We start from the raw sequence: 17,678 nt of genomic DNA, 5'->3' as shown, positions 1-17,678 counted from the left end.
GGTTTTTAAATCAAAAAGGAATGCTTATAAATGTGGCTTACAAAGAATTTCTATTGGTGTTGGTGGCAGAAAACTAAATCTGGGTTGAATATAATTGGTTGCTAAGGCTGTCACCCAGCAGAGCCTCACTGGAGCATGCCACAGGTGTTTGGGCTGAGTCCTTGGAACGCAGGCCCTTTGGCCCAGTTCGCAAGTTCATGGCTCCACCCAGTGAGGGCGGGAGGACGTGCAGAAGGCCCTTCTCCTTAATGGCTTCCTGGCTCCACCTTAAAACCCCTTGACATAAGTGACCCCATTTCACACAGTCATAGTGGCCACAGTGGATGGCACTAAGGACCTCACCAGTTAGTGCCACCATAGCTAAGTGGCAGTTTGTAACACTGTGGCTTACAGTTAGAATTCTAAAGTTAAAAACGAGACGTTATTTGGGAAGAATACTTGAAAGCAAGAAATCAGTTCTTTAGAATTACCCTTCCAAGTACAGTGTTAACTGTGGCACTCTCAGAGGCACTCATCCGGTCGAGGACCTGGCTTTGGGTTTGGGGCTCACGCTTCCTCAGTGTCTGTAAAGAGCTGATGCCATTTCACTGCCGTTCTGCCCTGTGCGGAGCAGCTTGTCTGTTTAGGAGCTTCTCTTAGATATTTTAGCTTATGTCTCCCTTTATCTTCCTAGAAAAAAAACACAACTATTAAAGGTAGTTTCCAGAGTTCACTCTCCCTGGTTCAGGTATGTTTTATCATAGGTCAAAGGCCATCTAAACCCAAAGTGCTGGCAGCTTGCAAACATACCTAATGCTGCCCTATTTATACATCCATGTATGTGTATCAGGTAACAAAAGAATTAGGAAATTAGGGATTATGAGCTGCAGCCCCTAGGCATCGATTGTGTTCTCTGAATTTAAACCATCATATGGATTTTGTTTTACAAAATCGGTTGTTTTAAAAAGTTTTATTGTATGCTCATAATTATCAAGCCTGCCCTTTCTATCTGTGAGGATTCTATGGGTATAAAATCTTTAAAAAAAAGAAACGATACATGCTTTTCTTTTCCTATTCTCACATTTTAAAGTCTTTATTTATATTTGCATGGCTAGAGGCAAGTCAGCATTTTCACTGTTGTATGCAGACTCTTCTGAAGTAAAAACATACCATGTTTACAGAATTCTCTTGAATCTACAACCCTGGTAACTTTGTCACATATTTGATATTCTATATAAGCTGAAACACAAGAAGCTTTATATAAAATTTTCTCGCAAAGAGCCATCTGTCCTGTCAAGTAAGCCACAAGAGGTATAATCGTGTGGTTCCCCTCTTCAGTTTTGGAGCAGGGTGCACGGCAGGGGTATGTGCTTAGTAGCAGTCCTCGGATGTAAGGTACACTCAAGTGAGTGCTCCCATTGCTCCTGCCATATTCCTGCCCTCTCACGTTTGCTGACTGCTGCATGGAGCTGAGCTGAAAGGGCCTCTTCGTCGGCATGGCACAAGGCTTTTCCCTAGAACAAACTATCTCAGGACCAGACCAAACTCAGAGGCCTAGATTCTTTAAATGATTGATTTTTACATCATCTGGCAGCCAGGTTTTTTTTTTTTTTTCTTTTTGCAGTTCATTACCCTTGTGTCTGACTCTCTTCAAAGCCTCATTTTTAAAATTACTGAAAAGTTCTCTTTGCCATTTATTATATTTATGAGTTGAAAGTGAATTTTATATTAATTTTACCTTTGGATTTTGATAGTTCTCAGCTGTAGGGACCTTTAGTCCCTTCAAAAAATTGCTTTCACTGACTTAAGTTCAGTGTTACTATTGGCACCCCCTGGAGGTTATTATTGTCCTCTAAACCAGGAGCCCACTGGGGATGATTTGACTCAGGAATCGAGTTTTGAGAACCCAGAGATGGTTCGTGGGTTGCTTATCCCTGAGATGTGGCTTCTGAGGGGCCTGTCGCTGAGCTACCCTTGTGCATTGTGTTGGGGCTCCTCTGAGGGTCTTTGAGGTCATGGGTGGGACAGTCTCAGTTGGGAACTAACTACTTGAGTTGAGAAGCTGGGCAGACCCAGGTCACATGCAGCCCGATACTTTCAGTAAAGTTATTTACTTTTCCTGAATTTCACTTTCCACCTCTGAAAATGGGAGTGATAATTGCTTTTCTTTCGGGGTTAAATAGAAGGAAAAGAGATATGCAATATGCAAAGTGCAGAGCACAGATTTGCACAGTGGTATGATTCACAGACTATTTTGCCTGGATGGACAGCCATTCTGCCTCTCTCTGTTAAGTGCATATTGGCCTTTATTTTTTGAGATGTTTTATTAAAAAAAATACCAAAAAGTAAATATTGGAGCAGAAAGGGGAGAGAGTAATCAACCAGTGGGTGGGTGGAGACCAAAAGGGAGGAAGGAAGGGGGTGGGGCAGAAGCTAATGGGGAGTTAGCAGGGATGAGAGGGTGTGGGGACCAGTGATGAGAGAATAAGAGCAAATTGGCCACGTTGATCAAATTAGCATTTTCTTTCAAAGTTTTATGTGTTGGAGGGAATGAAGAAAAACAGGCCTAGTCCAGTCTTGGGCAACTTCTACTTTGCTGTGTTGCCTTTCAGCCCGCCTCCTGTTCTGTCCCCCACACCGTGGCTTTGGTTTTCTGGGGCAAGGCCCTGGGAAGACAGAAAATCTAGTTAATGTTTTTGCCACATTCATGATTTCAAAATTAAATAAAGTGCTGGCTTCTTTTTTCCTCCTCCTCTTGTTTTTTTAAAAGGGAGAAAATGTAGCCTTTGGATCCCTGTTGCTTAGTGACTAGGCCTTTTGTATAATTGGTCTTAGGAGGGACAAAACATACTGAGTGTAAGAGATTTGGTTGAGGAAAGGAAGGCAAAGTTCAGGTGCTGACACTGGCCCCAGCTGGAGGTGGGGGGCAGCTGGGGCAGCCAGCAAGCTCCGAAGGGCCCAGGAGGTGGAAGAGAGGGACACAGAGAGGGAAGCTGAAAGGAGGCCACACAACTTCTACCACTGAGTTGAGGGCTCTCCCAGGTTAAAATGCCTGAAGCAGGAAAGTGTTTGAGAGGCTCCCCACCCCACACGCCCATCTCACTTTGCTGGGTCAGAAGTTGCCGGGAAAGTGATGTCTCTCTGGAAATCAGAAGGAAATAATACAGTGTAGTGTACTATGACTGACTACATTTGCTGGTGGCTTAGTTCAGCCTGCAGTGGGCCCTTGATTCGTGCTCATTGGCTGGATGACACCAGACCTTCACTGCTCTTTTACAAACACCAAAATGACACAGAAATGCTCCTTAAGCAGTTTTTGCTGATGGAAATAATTTAATGCTATGTAAATAATATGATGCTTTTGAAAATAGTGCTGACTTCCTGGATCATAATTAATCTATAAAATGAAATTTGTTTGAGTTGGAGTCCTTTAGAGTTATAATATTAATGAGCCCTGTCATATGATTAAGTTCTTTAGTTGTAATTATTTTGTATTCTTTAGAAACATGCATAATGTAATCCCTTGGAAATTGAGTACATATGGATTATGAACCAGGATGTAGTTATTTCATGCTTCGCTCTTTCCAGCCTGAGCGTGCCTTAAAACTGTGCAAGATGGCTCAGACTGGTAAGATTCAAAGAAAATGGTCAGAGAGGGGTGGGATTGAATTTAGGACCTGAGTTCTGCAGAACTTTGGCGATGGGGAAGGGGGCAGAGTGCCTCTCTTTGAGCCTGGGCAATTGCAGTAAGTATAAGCATGAATCTGTTGGGAATTTTGCATGTGCAGAGGCAGATAACAAGCCAAAGAAGTCCAGGAGATTTTGTTAATAACAGGTCCCGAAGCAAAGTGAAAAAATACTGGTTTAGTTTTCCTTTTATCACTCCCAGTGTGGAAAGGGAGGGACCCTCTTCACTGGAGTGCAGCAGAGGCCCTGCAGGGAATGTTAAATGCAAAGTGGCAGGACTGGCTGGCAGGTAGGGGTTGGGGATTCTTTGTCATGAGCTAGCTGTGGTACTTTGGACAAACCACTTAGCCACTTACTGGTAAGACTGAGAGAAATTGTACCAAAGACTCTTCTAAGGTCCTTTCAGCTCTTCAACAACAACAATAAAAACAAAGCCAGCCCCCCCCCCCCCCCCCACACACACACACTCACAAACTCTGGGGACCAGCTCTGCCCTTGTCACCTCAGACTCAGCCCTACTGACTTCTCCAGTGGGTATCTTGTCACGGGTGGAGTGAGGAGAAGGAAGTCCTCAGGGTTCCTGCTCCCCCTTTTGCAATCAAGTCTTAGGGTTATTGGTTCCTCAGTGAACTTTCCGTTTTGTGGAGAAATTCTAATACTTCACCCAGCTAATTTAATAATTGAGTGCTCAATTGAAAGTTCATTCTTAACCTGTAAGCCTTTTGGGGAGGAGGCTTCTCTGCTTTCCTTTCTGCCTCCTTCCACAGCACTCCCTGAGGTAGAGAAACAACTGTGTTAGACCCAGCCCCTGTCCTGGAGCGCAGCTGGCTTACCCTTGCCTATTTGGGAGCATAGTAATGGGGAATGGTTGAAATATGTTGCCTTGCTTTCAGTAATAACTTTTTCCTATCCTAAAAATACGTTTGAAGAACATACACTGTTTCATGTGTTACCTTCTCACAAGTTTATTTCCTTCTATGTTACCGTTCTACTGGCTATTTATTTTCTGGGAAGAATGTACTCACATTGCTCCGTATGGTCAGCCCCTTCTTATTTAATCTCAGAATTTAATACTTGCCTATGTTCTCTTTTCATAATAAAATCTTACTCAGTTCATAGCATATTCCAGACGCAACTACCTATGTCTGTTAGCCCAAGAAACAATTTCATAATGATGTACTTATATTCCCCAGTTTAAAATGTGTTTCCCTCTGATCACTCCTATTTAAATTTTCTTTTGTTTTAAAACTGTTGTCCTGACCATGAATATTACCAGGTCTCCTGTTTAATCCAGCAGTGACCACTTTGTACACTTTATTGTGTAATGTCTCTGCTGTATTCTTTCATTTCCTTTTTCTGTTTTGAAAGCAGTGTGGCGGTGTGATGTTTATGAGGGAGGGGGCTGGCAGGAGGCAGATTCCTCCTAAATCAGCCACTTAAAAGGTAGAGATTTTGAAAACCTTTGCCTGTTTTTATATTTATTCTATGATAAAAATGTGTGTTCGCTTTGTTCTTTAGATTCTGGGCAACGCTTTTGGCTTTTATTTACGCTCCTCTTGGGTTTGGTAAAAACCAGTACAGCTGAGAGGATGCTTACATGATGCAGTAATGCCTCGTTACAGCTCGCAGCTGGTTACAGCGAACCTCTGCTTTTGCTCCTTAAGCAGCGACAAACCAATTTTTAAAGCGATCCTAAAAGTAGCAAGTGTGTACTGATCTAACTCTGTCCTGATATTTTTTTCTCTCCAAACTTTCACTCCTTAGGGGCTACACCTGATTCAAAATTTGTCTATCTCTGCCTTTCTTGTGATATTTAAAATTCTCAATATGAAAATATGTGAAGTGTAGAAATACGTACAGATAATTCCCAGTTTGAGAATTGTCAAATCAACTGTGGAAACATAACTATGACAAAACCCAAATTCTAGTTCTATTAATACTATTTCATTCACCTCCAACCAGTATTTGTAGTATCAGTTCTATTGGAAAAATATGTTCCTGTGTTCATCTTGACAGGACCCAGGGTTTACAAGCACAGTGGGTAGAGATAGGGTAGAGGGAAGCTTCTGGGGTCTTCAGAAAGCAGTTCTGTTTGTCAGTCCCCAAGAATTTAAACACCCTTGCAATTTGTTCACATGGACAGCTTGAGCTGTTTAAGATGTTACTTTTTTTTTTTCTCCTGTTTATTCTCAGGCAATAAACTCGTCAGTTAACTTATACAATTAGCTTACTGAGTAATTTGACTTTATCTTTCTTGTAAGAAAGAAATCACACTAAACCCTTCCTGCGTGTTAAATGTCTATGGAAAAACTAGCTGGAGGGTTGTGAGATGAATATTTAAGACCAAAATGGTTTTCTTCTTAAAAGAAATAATATATTTTTTAAACTTTGCAAAATATTTTACAAAAGGTAACTTTATTATTATTTTTAAAATTGGTTTAGGATGTTGTTTTCATCCTGAACTTTAACAGCCAGCTGCCATATACTCAGAGGAGGAACTAGGCTGCTGTCACTTCAACTCAGGATATATTCAGGAACTCTTAATGATTTTTTAAAAAGTATATTGCTGTCAACCTGTTTTACTGTTAATCTTCTTTCTTCTGAAGGCAGATCTGGGAGTAAGTCAGCTACATTTCAATTAAAAGAGGTTGTTTTAAAATTTGTTCTAGAGGTGCCTGGTCAGTGAGTTAAGTGGCCAACTTGGGCTTAGGTCATGATCCCGCTGCTCAGTGAGTTCAAGCCCCGTGTCTGTTGGGGTCTGTGCTGAAGGCTCAGAACTTGGAGCTGCTTTGGATTCTGTGTCTCCCTCCCTCCCTCCCTCCCTCTCTCTCTCTCTCTCTCTCTGCCCCTCCCCAGCTTGTGCTCGCTCTCTCTCAAAAATAAATAAACATTAAAAATATTTTTTAAAATAAATTTGCTGTAAATTTATGGTACAATTTTGTGGAGACTAATCTTCCTTGCTTATACATGGCACTCACTATGTATAGTGAGTGTACAAACCAGTTCCTGTTTGTACTTCTGTGAAGTTGATATATGCCATTTTGTATAGGTCCTTCATTGTTTTAGGCACATAAGTCACCTTAAAAAATAATTTGAGCTCCCTAAAACAGGAACTATGTCTCTTTTTTAAAAAAAGTCACTTATATCTCCTGTCATCTTGCTGCTGTAATCCTGATACATTATGCTAATGGATTTGAATTGCATTAAGTGGGTTAAACCAGAATTCCAAGTGGAATTGGCCTTTGGGTACTTACTCTCCTCAATGATTTGTTCTGTCTTTCCTAGTTTGCCAAATAAATATTTTTTTCTGGGATGACTAACTACATCAGAGCAAAGAAGCAAAGCCTATATATCCTTAAAGGGATTGTATGTTACTATTTTTGGTTGTAGTTCTTAATTTATGTAATCTTTCTATACGATCTAGGCAGATAGTGAGAACGAGAGAGAAAGAGATGCCTTCCCCCCCACCCCCGCCCATGTATATTTGGGCTTAGATTTTTCAAAATCATGAAATATGTGCTGCTTTTTCAATGTTTTGTGGCACCTAAGTGTTGTTACCAAGACGAGAAGATCAGACATCTTATAAATATTAAATTGCTTTACAGGCACAATTAGTGAATTGAATGTGGTTAAATAAGATTCCAGAAGGAAATTTTCAAAACCTATATGGTTCTTTTACATATTCACAAGGCCTTCTGAATTGTATATCAAAACAGAAGCCAGGGACTTCATAAGGGAGGTGGCTTATGGTGCAGGAACCTCAGCCACGGGTGGGGGGATGGGGAGTGGGTGGAGAGAAGAAGGAGAAATACCTGATCCTCACCTGCCCAGCTTTTATCCCCCAGCACCCTGCTCACCTAGGTCCACCTGGCTTTTTTGCCCATTCAGGCTTTAATTTCTTTTCTAAATATTTCTAAATAGTGTTTACTTTGAAGTCAATCGTGCATTCACATCCCATCTCCATATCTTACCTGGTTACCTGGCAAATTTGATGCTCAAAGAGGTGGAGTAGCTTCTTCAGTTTCCTTGTGAAAATAAGAGTAATGTCTTTTGTAAAATTGCAGTAGGGTTAGTGATAGTATATGAGAAGTGCCTAGGGGAAGAGGGGCAGAGGGAGAGAGAGAGAATCCCAAGCAGGCTTCATGCTCAGTGCAGAGCCCCACAGGGAGCTCGATCCCGCGACCTGAGATTATGACCTGAGCCGAAATTAATAGTTGCTCAACCAGTTGAGCCACTCAGATGCCCTATATATATTTTTTATACAAATAAAATTAATATACAGTGTTACATTAGTGTCAGGTGTACAACGTAGAGATTCAGAATTCTGTAGTGCTCATCACTACAATTACTGAGTGCTCATCAAGATAAGTGTACTCTTGATCCCCTTCACCTGTTCCACCATCCTCACCATCCACCTCCCCTCTGGTAACCACCAGTTTGTTCTTTGTATTTGAGAGGCTGTTTTGTTTGTCTCTTTTTTCCCTTTGTTTTGTTTCTTAAATTCCATGTATGAGTGAAGGCATACGGTATTTGTGTCTCTCTGACTTATTTCACTTAGCATTATACCTTCTTCATCCATATTATTGCAGATGGCAAGATTTCATTTTTTTTTATGGCTGAGTAATATTCCTCTGTGTGTGTGTGTGTGTGTGTGAGAGAGAGAGAGAGAGAGAGAGAGACAGACATCTTTTTAATCCATTCTTCTCTTGAGGGCACTTGGGTTGCTTCCATATCTTGGCCATTGTAAATAATACTGCAGTAAACATAAGGGTGCATATATCTTTTCAAATTAGTGTATTCATTTTCTTTGGGCAAATACCCAGTAGTAGAATTACTGGCTCATATGGTAATTCTATTTTTAATTTTTTGAGGGACCTCCATACTATTTTCAACAGTAGCTACACCAATTTGCATTCCACCAAGGTTCCTACCTTGCATTCCTACCAAGAAAAGGGTTCCCTTTTCATCACATCCTTCCCAATACTTGTTTTTTCTTGTGTTTTTGGTTTTAGCCATTCTGACAGATAAAGTGATATTTCATTGTGATTTTAATTTGCATTTCCCCTGATGATTAGTGATGTTGAGCATCTTTTCATGTGTCTGTTGGACATCTACATGTCTTCTTTGGGAAAATGTTTAGGTCCTCTGCCCATTTTTAATTGGATTATTTAATTTTTTGGTGTTGAGTTGTAGAAGTTCTTTATATATTTTGGATATTAACCCCTTATCAGATATATCATTTGCAAGTATTTTATCTCATTCAGGAGGTTGTTTTTTTGTGTTGATGGTTTCCTTTGCTGTGCAAAAACTTTTTATTTTGGTATAGTCACAGTTTAATTTTGCTTTTGTTTCCCTTGCTAGAGAAGACATATCTAGAAAATTTTTCGACAGATGTCAAAGAAATTACTGCCTGTGTTTTTTTTTTTCCCTAGGAATTTTATGGTTTCATGTCTCACATTTAGGTCTTTAATCCATTTTGAGTTTATTTTTGTTTATGCTATAAGAAAGTGGTCCGGTTTCATTGTTTTGGTGTCTAGTTTTCCCAACACTATTGTCTTTTTTCCATTGTAAATTCTTGCCTCCTTTGTGATAGATTAATTAGCCATAAAAATGTGAGTTTATTTCTGGACTCTATTCTGTTCTTTTGACCTATGTGAATATTTTTATGCCAGTACCAGACTCTTTTGATTACTACAGCTTTAGTATGTCTTGAAATCTGGGATTGTGATATATCCAGCTTTGTTCTTCTTTTTCAAGATTGCTTTGGCTATTTGGAGTCTTTTGTGGTTCCATACAAATTTTAGAATAATGCTTAGCATATATTATTTACTGGTTTGGGAAGCTACTATTTATTGTTTTTATATACCTGTTTTCCTGCCAACTTCCCACGCCCAACCTTGTCCTCAGCACAGTGCCTGGCATGTAGTAGGCCCCCTGAGCATTTTCCCTCGTGACACGATTTCACATGTTATCTTGAGAAAGACATATTTAACTCCCACGCAGAATTACATACTTTGTGGTCCTGTTGCACTTCATGTCCTGGTTGTGTGCCTGTCCTCCGTGGGCTTTGCCAGGTGGCTTCCTTGAGAAGGAAGGGAGGGAGGGCAGGGACTTGATGCTGAAATGTTTGAATCTCTCTGTTTTAGCAATGTGCTCTGTAGACATCAGGTCCTTCATAAACATTTGTTAAATCAAATCCTTGCCCCAGGGCTGAGCCTTTTGGGACTTGAAGGTAGGAACATTTGTGTGACTTACTAAACTGATAATTGGGAGAAAAATGAGTCTTAAATTCCCGTTGGCTCTTTCAGGATGTACACTTAAAACACTTAAAGGTGTTAAATGGCAAAAGGTCCTTAGGCCTCAGCAAGATTTAATACTTGCTGTTGGGTCCAGGAATTTTGAAAATGTATGCCCGTGTGATAAATTGCAAACACCTGAGACTCATTCCCTTTTAAGTTGGTTTTTAGAGATGCATGATGTGCAGTGCCGTATCATGGGGGTAGTTTCTAAGAATATGGTTGTCATTTAGAGTTGGACATTCACCCAGCTCTGGGCCAGGCTTCGGAGCCCCCGTATGCAGGGCTGTACTCTACAGGCTCTGATGACTAGAACGAGTGATCCTTGGAGTATATTACCAGTGTGGCAGCATGTGCACAGACATGTCACAGAGGCACAGGGTAGGATGATGCATGTCCTTGGTGTGTGCCCAGTGGGCTTGGGCACCTGCGAGTGGAATCATCATAAAATAGTCAAATTACCTGAGACTTTTCTCTTAACTTCCTGTTTTTTCTCTCTCTCTCTCTTTGCCATTTTAAACATGCATTTTATAATTTCATATTCTCAGTCGTCTTGTTAAAAAATGTTTCCTTTAATTCTGTCTCATTATGCTTTACTGGTCTTTTCAACTTCAGTTTTTGTATGTAACTTGTGAGAGATGGACACATACAAGAAAGATAAATTTGCTATGAAAAATGATTTCTTTCTCTTTTATGGGGAGGAGGTCTTTCTCTTTGATATAAATGACAAGCAGGCGGATTTTATGGCTTTGCTCCCCTGCCAGGGGGCAACGGCAGAAGAGTGAAAAGTGCCACACTTTAAAGGGACGGCTTCCTGGTGGAATTGGTCAGGTGGAATTGAAGCCGTGTTAATGCCCATGACTTCTCTCTACAGAGGAGACCCCTCGTCTCTGCCATGGGGTTAAGTGGGGTCTCTACTGCTTTTCACTTAAAGACCTTGTGTAAAATAAATAAATGAAAATGTATACACATACCTGCATATGTATGTGTGACACTTGTTGGTGGGTTTTAATTTCTCAGGTCTTTGAGCTGTGTCAAAAAATTCCCCCCAAAACAAACACACTATTTACCTTCCAAGGGTTTTATGTAATGCTAGGTTTAACTCTGTATTATTTAGGAGATTTGAAGAAGTTTAGAAACAGGGCTCTTCCCCTTGTGTATTTCATCCTTAGCTAAAACTGAATATTTCTGAAACGGAATTCCTCAGCTTTCCCACCTCCTCCTAAACAGGCTCCCTTCTTTTGTCCCCTTGGTGTCATCATGGTGAAGACTGCCCAGCCAGGTGTGCTAGAGGTTTCTCTCTCATCCTTCGTCATGGTTTAGTATAATAAGTGCTAGATGGAGCCAGGAAGGCTGAATTCCTGAGGTGGCCATGAGCAAATGATTTGAACTTGATCATCATTCTTTCCCAAGAACCCATGAAAGTCCTTTGTTTCCTACCCCTAAATATCCTTGGCTTTTTGTGTCTTCACATGGCACCTGCCAGAGTGATCGTCCCCTTCCTTCTCCCTTGTACATACTCTGGTGACATTTCCTTTTTTTTTTTTTTTTTTTTTTAATTTTAATTTTTTTAATGTTTATTTTTGAGAGAGAGAGAGAGCACAAGTGGCAGAGGGACAGAGAGAGAGGGAGACACAGAATCTGAAGCAGGCTCCAGGCTCTGAGCTGTCAGCACAGAGCCCAGTACGGGGCTTGAACTCACTAACGGTGAGATCATGACCTGAGCCAAAGTCGGATGCTCAACTGACTGAGCCACCCAGGTGCTCCTCTGGTGACATTTCTTGACAAGAGGCTATGACACCTCTGGCTTCATTCCCAGATCATCATTAGGGCAGACTCAAAACTCATTGGTCCTTACAGTCCTGAAGAAAAGGTGGCAAATTCTTACTTCACAGGCCTTATGCTCCAGGTGTGGGTCTCCTGATAGAACACCGAATGGCCCCCTCATTGCCAATGAGACACAGGTTTGGCCAGCCCCAGTGAGGGTGGCCTCCAGTTGTACACTGTCCGCATTTCCAAGTCCCCTTCATGACATGAATAATTTCTAAAATACAACCCAAGTTGGCACTAACAAGTTTCAGAGTGTGGTTCTAGGGTCTTATACGGTATCTCTTCAGTGAGACTTTCTGAGGAAGCAGATTTGCATCTTCTGTGGGGCATTGTGTTTATAGATAGCTTTCTTAATATATTTGTGTGCAATGGTGTCACACCCTTTCTCTTAAATGAAAATCGCAGTTTCTTGGTTTGTATTTTTAGAGACCATTACTTGCAGTTTATTATCTGTTCCGTATAGTATCTCTCCCTGGAAGAGATGAAACCTGTTATAGGTACTTGGTCAATGGCAGGTGCTAGTTTTGAGAAGTGAAATTGCAGCAACGGTGGTGTTTTCAGTAACCCTATCGGGTTCCTTTGTTTTTAAGAAGTAATAACACTCATCCCTTTAAGTTCCAAAAGGCTTGAAATAGTGTAGGCGAGTATTTATAATGCAGGAGTCTGTTTGCTATGTAGCTATGTTGTTAGGATATGTGTATGTGTGTGTATATATATATATTTAATTAATTTTTTTTTTTTTTTTTAACTACAGGAGCTCTTACCAAAGTAAAGGAGAGTAGGCGACACGTGGAAGAAGGGAAGATGGAGGTCCAAAAGGCTGATGGCATTCAAGATCGCTGTAACACTATTTCTTTTGCCACTTTGGCTGAAATTCACCACTTCCATCAAATTCGAGTAAGAGACTTTAAATCACAGATGCAGCATTTCTTACAACAGCAAATAATATTTTTCCAAAAAGTGACACAGAAGTTGGAAGAAGCTCTTCACAAATATGATAGTGTTTAATGACTGGACATTGGGTTGTGGACTTTTTTCAGTTCAAGGATATTTCTACAGCAGAATAAAAACTGCTATCAAAGAGCTATTGCCAACTATCAGTGGTGGTACAAGGATGGTTTTGTGTTCAACTGAAGCTCTGCTGAATATATAATTACGTAGGAAAGAAACAGTTAATATGGTTATATAATAGAAACAGTACCACACATTGTAACTAAATTATACTATGTATGCCTACACTACCATTGTAACTTTTGGAATAATGATTATACTATTTGCCTTATTGCTTTTTGAAGTATGGGTATTTTAGTGCATACTTTGTAGACCTCAAAACCCATGAAGGGTCTCAAAGAAGCTGGCTGGATACAAGCCTGCTGCGGATGCCTTTTTACTCTCATAGATTGGGATTACCTAAATTCAACCTATTCTCTGTTTACAAACTCCAACTAGAGCAGCTATGCGACTTTGTGCCTTTAAACTCTTGGTTTTTCATTTCTCCACCCCCTCCCTTTTTTTTTTTTTTTTTTTTTTTTTTTTTTTTGGTAAGTAACCACAACTTTTCTTGATTGAAAGAGTGAAAGGCCAGTGCATACAATGACAAACCTGTTGGTAACCTCATATTGGCGCTGGGGGCGGGGTGGGCGGTCAGCTGTCATCAGTTTGCCTGGCAAGTTTTGTCTCCCGACACACGCTGGTGAGGGCAACCGAGGGAGACCTGATGCTCATCTTGGAATATGAAGTCTATTAGGGAATAAAATGGTGCCACTCTGTTCCTTAGATGCTGTAGTAGCATAGCCTCTTCACGCAAGTGTCCTAGAAACTTGGCGTGGAGATCGAAACCAACATGTCTTATAACACAGAGAAGGAGGAGTCTAATCAGTTGGGGACACAAGCACAGAATCAGTGATGACACATACCTGGTTTAATTCTTAAGAGGGTTTTCTTTTCTTTTTCTTTCTTTTTTTTTTTTTTTATCTTGAAGATTTTAATATTCAGTGTGTGTGTGTGTGTTATTATTTTTTTTAATGATCTACACTGTTAACTGATTGAGACTCCACTGTGATTCACTCGTTTACTTAATCAAAAACTTTTCAGGGATGTCTGTAAAATTCAGTGTTATACGTGATTGAAAGTAGCGTTGGTTGATCTAAGGAGGGACCAGAAATAATTACTACTATTCCAAATGCTGAAGGAAAAAAAAAATTGTTGTTTTTTTTTTTTTTCATATTGTAAGCCCCCAGGACATTTAACCTTAAAAATTATTTTAAATATATTCTTCTATTATTATAAGGGAAATATGAATGGCTGATAAATACCAAAAAGATTCAAAAGCAGCTTAATTTAAAAAGCACAAAGAGATTCTGGCTTCAAATGCCAAAATCTCCATGTTTTTATAGTTGCTGAGCTATAAATAATGTGATTCTTGAGTTTACAGATTGAAAAAGTGTCACTGAAAGGTCAAAGTATCTACTGTTTTTATGAAGTCAAACTTATGCTGCCTCACAAATCCCTGGATATTGAAATGGTAACACAGAAGTAAAGAGGTCAATTTGAAATATTGGTGAGTCACACTGATTAAAAAAGACAGGGTCAGTTTTCAGACACTCAAAAAAGAAACGGTTATTGAAATAATTACTCAAAGCACACTTATTCTAAAAAAAAAATCTCATATGGGTTGAATTTTTAAGATCAGAGTGTTGTAATTTTGATCAAATTTTTATACCTTAGGTAACTTAGAGCCAGATTTAACATCATGTGGCTTTGTTTCTATTATAGATACGTGGAATTGTGGAATTGTAACCAAATATATCGTTCTCTAAAAAGTAACTTTATCTTGTTGATTGCAAAATATAGTTCTATAAAAAAAAACCCATATATCTATGTTAATTTTATTGCAGAAGTTTGGAGATTATAATTATAGCATTTAATTTAAATTTGAGTCTGTATCGGACAGATAAGCACTATGCTTTTCAAATTATTTGAAAATCAGTTTTATTTGCCTCTTTATTTTGATGGTGGTTTGATTTTTTTTTTTTTTTTTTTTTTTTTTTTAAGTAAAATCACTAAAGATGTGCAGTGGTAGCATGGAAATTATCTGAGGTGTCTTGTTATGATTGTGCTTTAGCCAGGGTGGACATAGCTTAAATTATAAAAACTAAAAATCAAAGTACAAGGAGGTATAAGTTCATGCTGCCTGCTTAGAAGAGAACTTTTGTTCTTCATAACTACATAACATTATAATGCCACTGATTCATAAGGGGTTTAAATGAATTCTGTGGGGTAGGACATCAGAGTTATTAGTGTTCATTTTCATCTAAGATCTTTATTTCTCTAACGTTCTTGGTCCTATTGAAACATTTCAGTATACAAAAATACTGCAATGTTAATACCCAAGAGAAAAGCCATCATAATGTGTATGCTGGTCATTATGATCAGTGTGGTACAATTTTTTAAAAAATAAACTATCATGCCCTTCATGCCATTATTTGTCTTTATTTCTATAATTTGTAATTTTGATACGTGATGTATTTATGACATGAGGGTGTCCGCCTGAGCTGGTTTTGCTATTCTAATTACAGACGGACTTGTTGATGTGCTGTAATTGTCATCCAGTGAGACTGGTTTTGCAGCCGTGCATTATATACAACCCCCATTATTCGCCCAGTCTGTTGTACCTAAAGGTACAGTGTAAACCCAGAACGAGGGAACACGTTTGAAAGTGAAACAAGAGTCCGTGCCCTTTGGCTTAAATAGAGCAGTACAGTTAAACCTTGGTTTACGAGCAGGATTCATTCCAGAAATATGCTTGTAATCCAAAGCACTTGTATATCAAAGCAAATTTCAAGAACCATTGACTCAGTGGTGAGCATGTGTTGTTCAGCATCACGGACTACTCATATTGCAAGACATCACTCGTTTATCAAGTTAAAGTTTATTAGGAATGTTTGCTTGTCTTGTGAAACACTCGCAGAATGAGTTACTCGCAATCTGAGGTTTTCCTGTCATTGAGAATAGATTCGTTTTTTGGGCTTCACTGACACAGATGTCCTACGTGTATTTGTAACAACACAGCAGATTCGTCAGTGCTGGTTTTTAATTGTCTTAAGTTTTGCTGCTGTTCTCATAATTAAGGACTTGAAAAATGTAGTCTGTCAAGTCAAGCATGTAAAATTTATGTGTCAACCTTTAAATGTCATTCTTTACCAAGCTCGTTGCTATAGGCATTTTTTTTTTTTTCCACTTAGGTTTTCAGTTCCTCAGAAACAAATTACCATGTCTGGTACTTTTAAATCAATAAGCATTATCCAGTTTTCTCGTTTGCAGCCTTCTCTTTGGCTAACAGAAGAAGTAAAAATTAGGGTATTAGTTATTTATAGACTAAAAGTGTCGAACATTTTTTTTCCTTCAAAATGTTATGATTAGTACAGATCAGTCCTTATCTTTTAATGAAATAAACAAAGTTTGCTTTATTTCTCAGCTTCAGTGGAATATTATAATTATCTTTTCTCCAGTAGTTAAGGAGGCGTTTACTTAATGTGAAAGACTTACACAGAAAAATAGAAGAGTGTGTTCATGGTCTTAAGCTTCCATCTGTGCCCGTCATAGAAAATGTTTGTGAAACTAGCTAGTTTGACTAGTTTAAAACCATAAGCCATCCCTGTCGTCCCACTGGGTCTGCTTCTGTTAGTATCTTATGTAACTATTAAGCACATAGCAGTAAACGGTGAGTGAATCATTTTGAAATAATAGTGACTGTGAGTCTGACACATACCTAATAAGTGCGTGAGTAAAGTAATTCACACAGTCTCTCCTGGGGTCTGTTGTGTTGGTTTCCAGAAAGAGGCCAGCTCAAACCATCCTAATTCAAGATATAAAGGATCATGGATGAGTACAGGGACCTGGTGAATCCCACATGAGGCCAAAGTCCCCTCTGGAACTAAGCTTGCATTCTATGCGGGGTTTGTAATCTGTCAACTTCTTTTCTTTATGAGTCTGTTTTATTCTTTTTTTCCCTTCCCGTGGCTTGGCTTTCTCGGTATCTTCCAGTATGTCTAAAATGGCCCAGACATCTATTTGGGTTCCTTAGGCCAGTGGGGGACACCTGACCCAAGCTGGACAAATCACCTGTGGGATTGGTGGTGGGATGGGTTCTCTGCAAGTGTGTGTGAGGGAAGAAAGGAAATGGTTGGGACCTCTCAATATGGACTTCATCTGGTAGTCCTCACAATAAACCTGGAGATTCCATCTCCTGTTCATAGATTAATGAAAAGGATCAGAGATACCTCGTATCTTTTGCCCAAGATTACATCAACTGAGTGATGGAGCCGAGAGTCAGATGGGGATCTGGCTTAAGCCAATGCTAATTTAAACTGGATTACGTTGGATGCCATTTCCCTGCTTTTCAGGAACCCCAACACTTTCCCAGGTCCCCACCCACTGCTGGACTGACAGGGATTCTGCTCTTTGTGCCCCGGGCTCGAAGGCGCAAAGGGAGGCTTAGAAAGTCTCCTTTTTGCAGTCATTTCTGTTGGGAAAGATGAGAGTCTGTGGTCCTGTCACTGCGTCCCTGGCTGTCGATGCGCCGCTCTGCTCTGTCTCAATGGGGGAAGCAGGCAAGGTATTAATGTTTCCCTAGTGATATTAAGGGAGAGAAGAAAAGGAACCAAAACCCAATGGTTTCCCCTCTCTCTAACTCCACCTCTGTGCAAACATAAACAGGTTTCAGTTGCCATAAAAATGGCCTTGGCAGAACCATAGGAACTAATGTCAAATGTTTAGTTCCAGTTGGTCAGGGTCACAGTTAGCTGTGGCAAGTTCCGCTTGGTCACAAGTAGCAGCAGCAGAATGCTGCATGCAGGAAGGCCTGGGAAGTGATGGAATAGACTT

At 39.8% G+C, this 17,678-nt stretch overlaps 1 protein-coding gene across 1 annotated transcript in view; it reads left to right on the top strand.

Annotated features, from left to right (window-relative positions):
• Window positions 1-15,268, top strand: part of SNX18 (sorting nexin 18) — a 29,652-nt gene extending 14,384 nt beyond the window's left edge. The window contains exon 2 of the mRNA XM_049648074.1: window positions 12,547-15,268. Coding sequence (XP_049504031.1) covers window positions 12,547-12,800 — 254 coding nt within the window. The 3' untranslated portion in view covers window positions 12,801-15,268. The remainder of the gene's footprint in view (window positions 1-12,546) is intronic.
• Window positions 15,269-17,678: the final 2,410 nt, after the last annotated feature.

Source organism: Panthera uncia (genome assembly GCF_023721935.1).
Source record: "Panthera uncia isolate 11264 chromosome A1 unlocalized genomic scaffold, Puncia_PCG_1.0 HiC_scaffold_17, whole genome shotgun sequence".
NCBI lineage: Eukaryota > Metazoa > Chordata > Mammalia > Carnivora > Felidae > Panthera > Panthera uncia.
The sequence above is the reverse complement of the archived record's forward strand: the minus strand, read 5'-3'. Positions and strand labels throughout refer to the sequence as shown.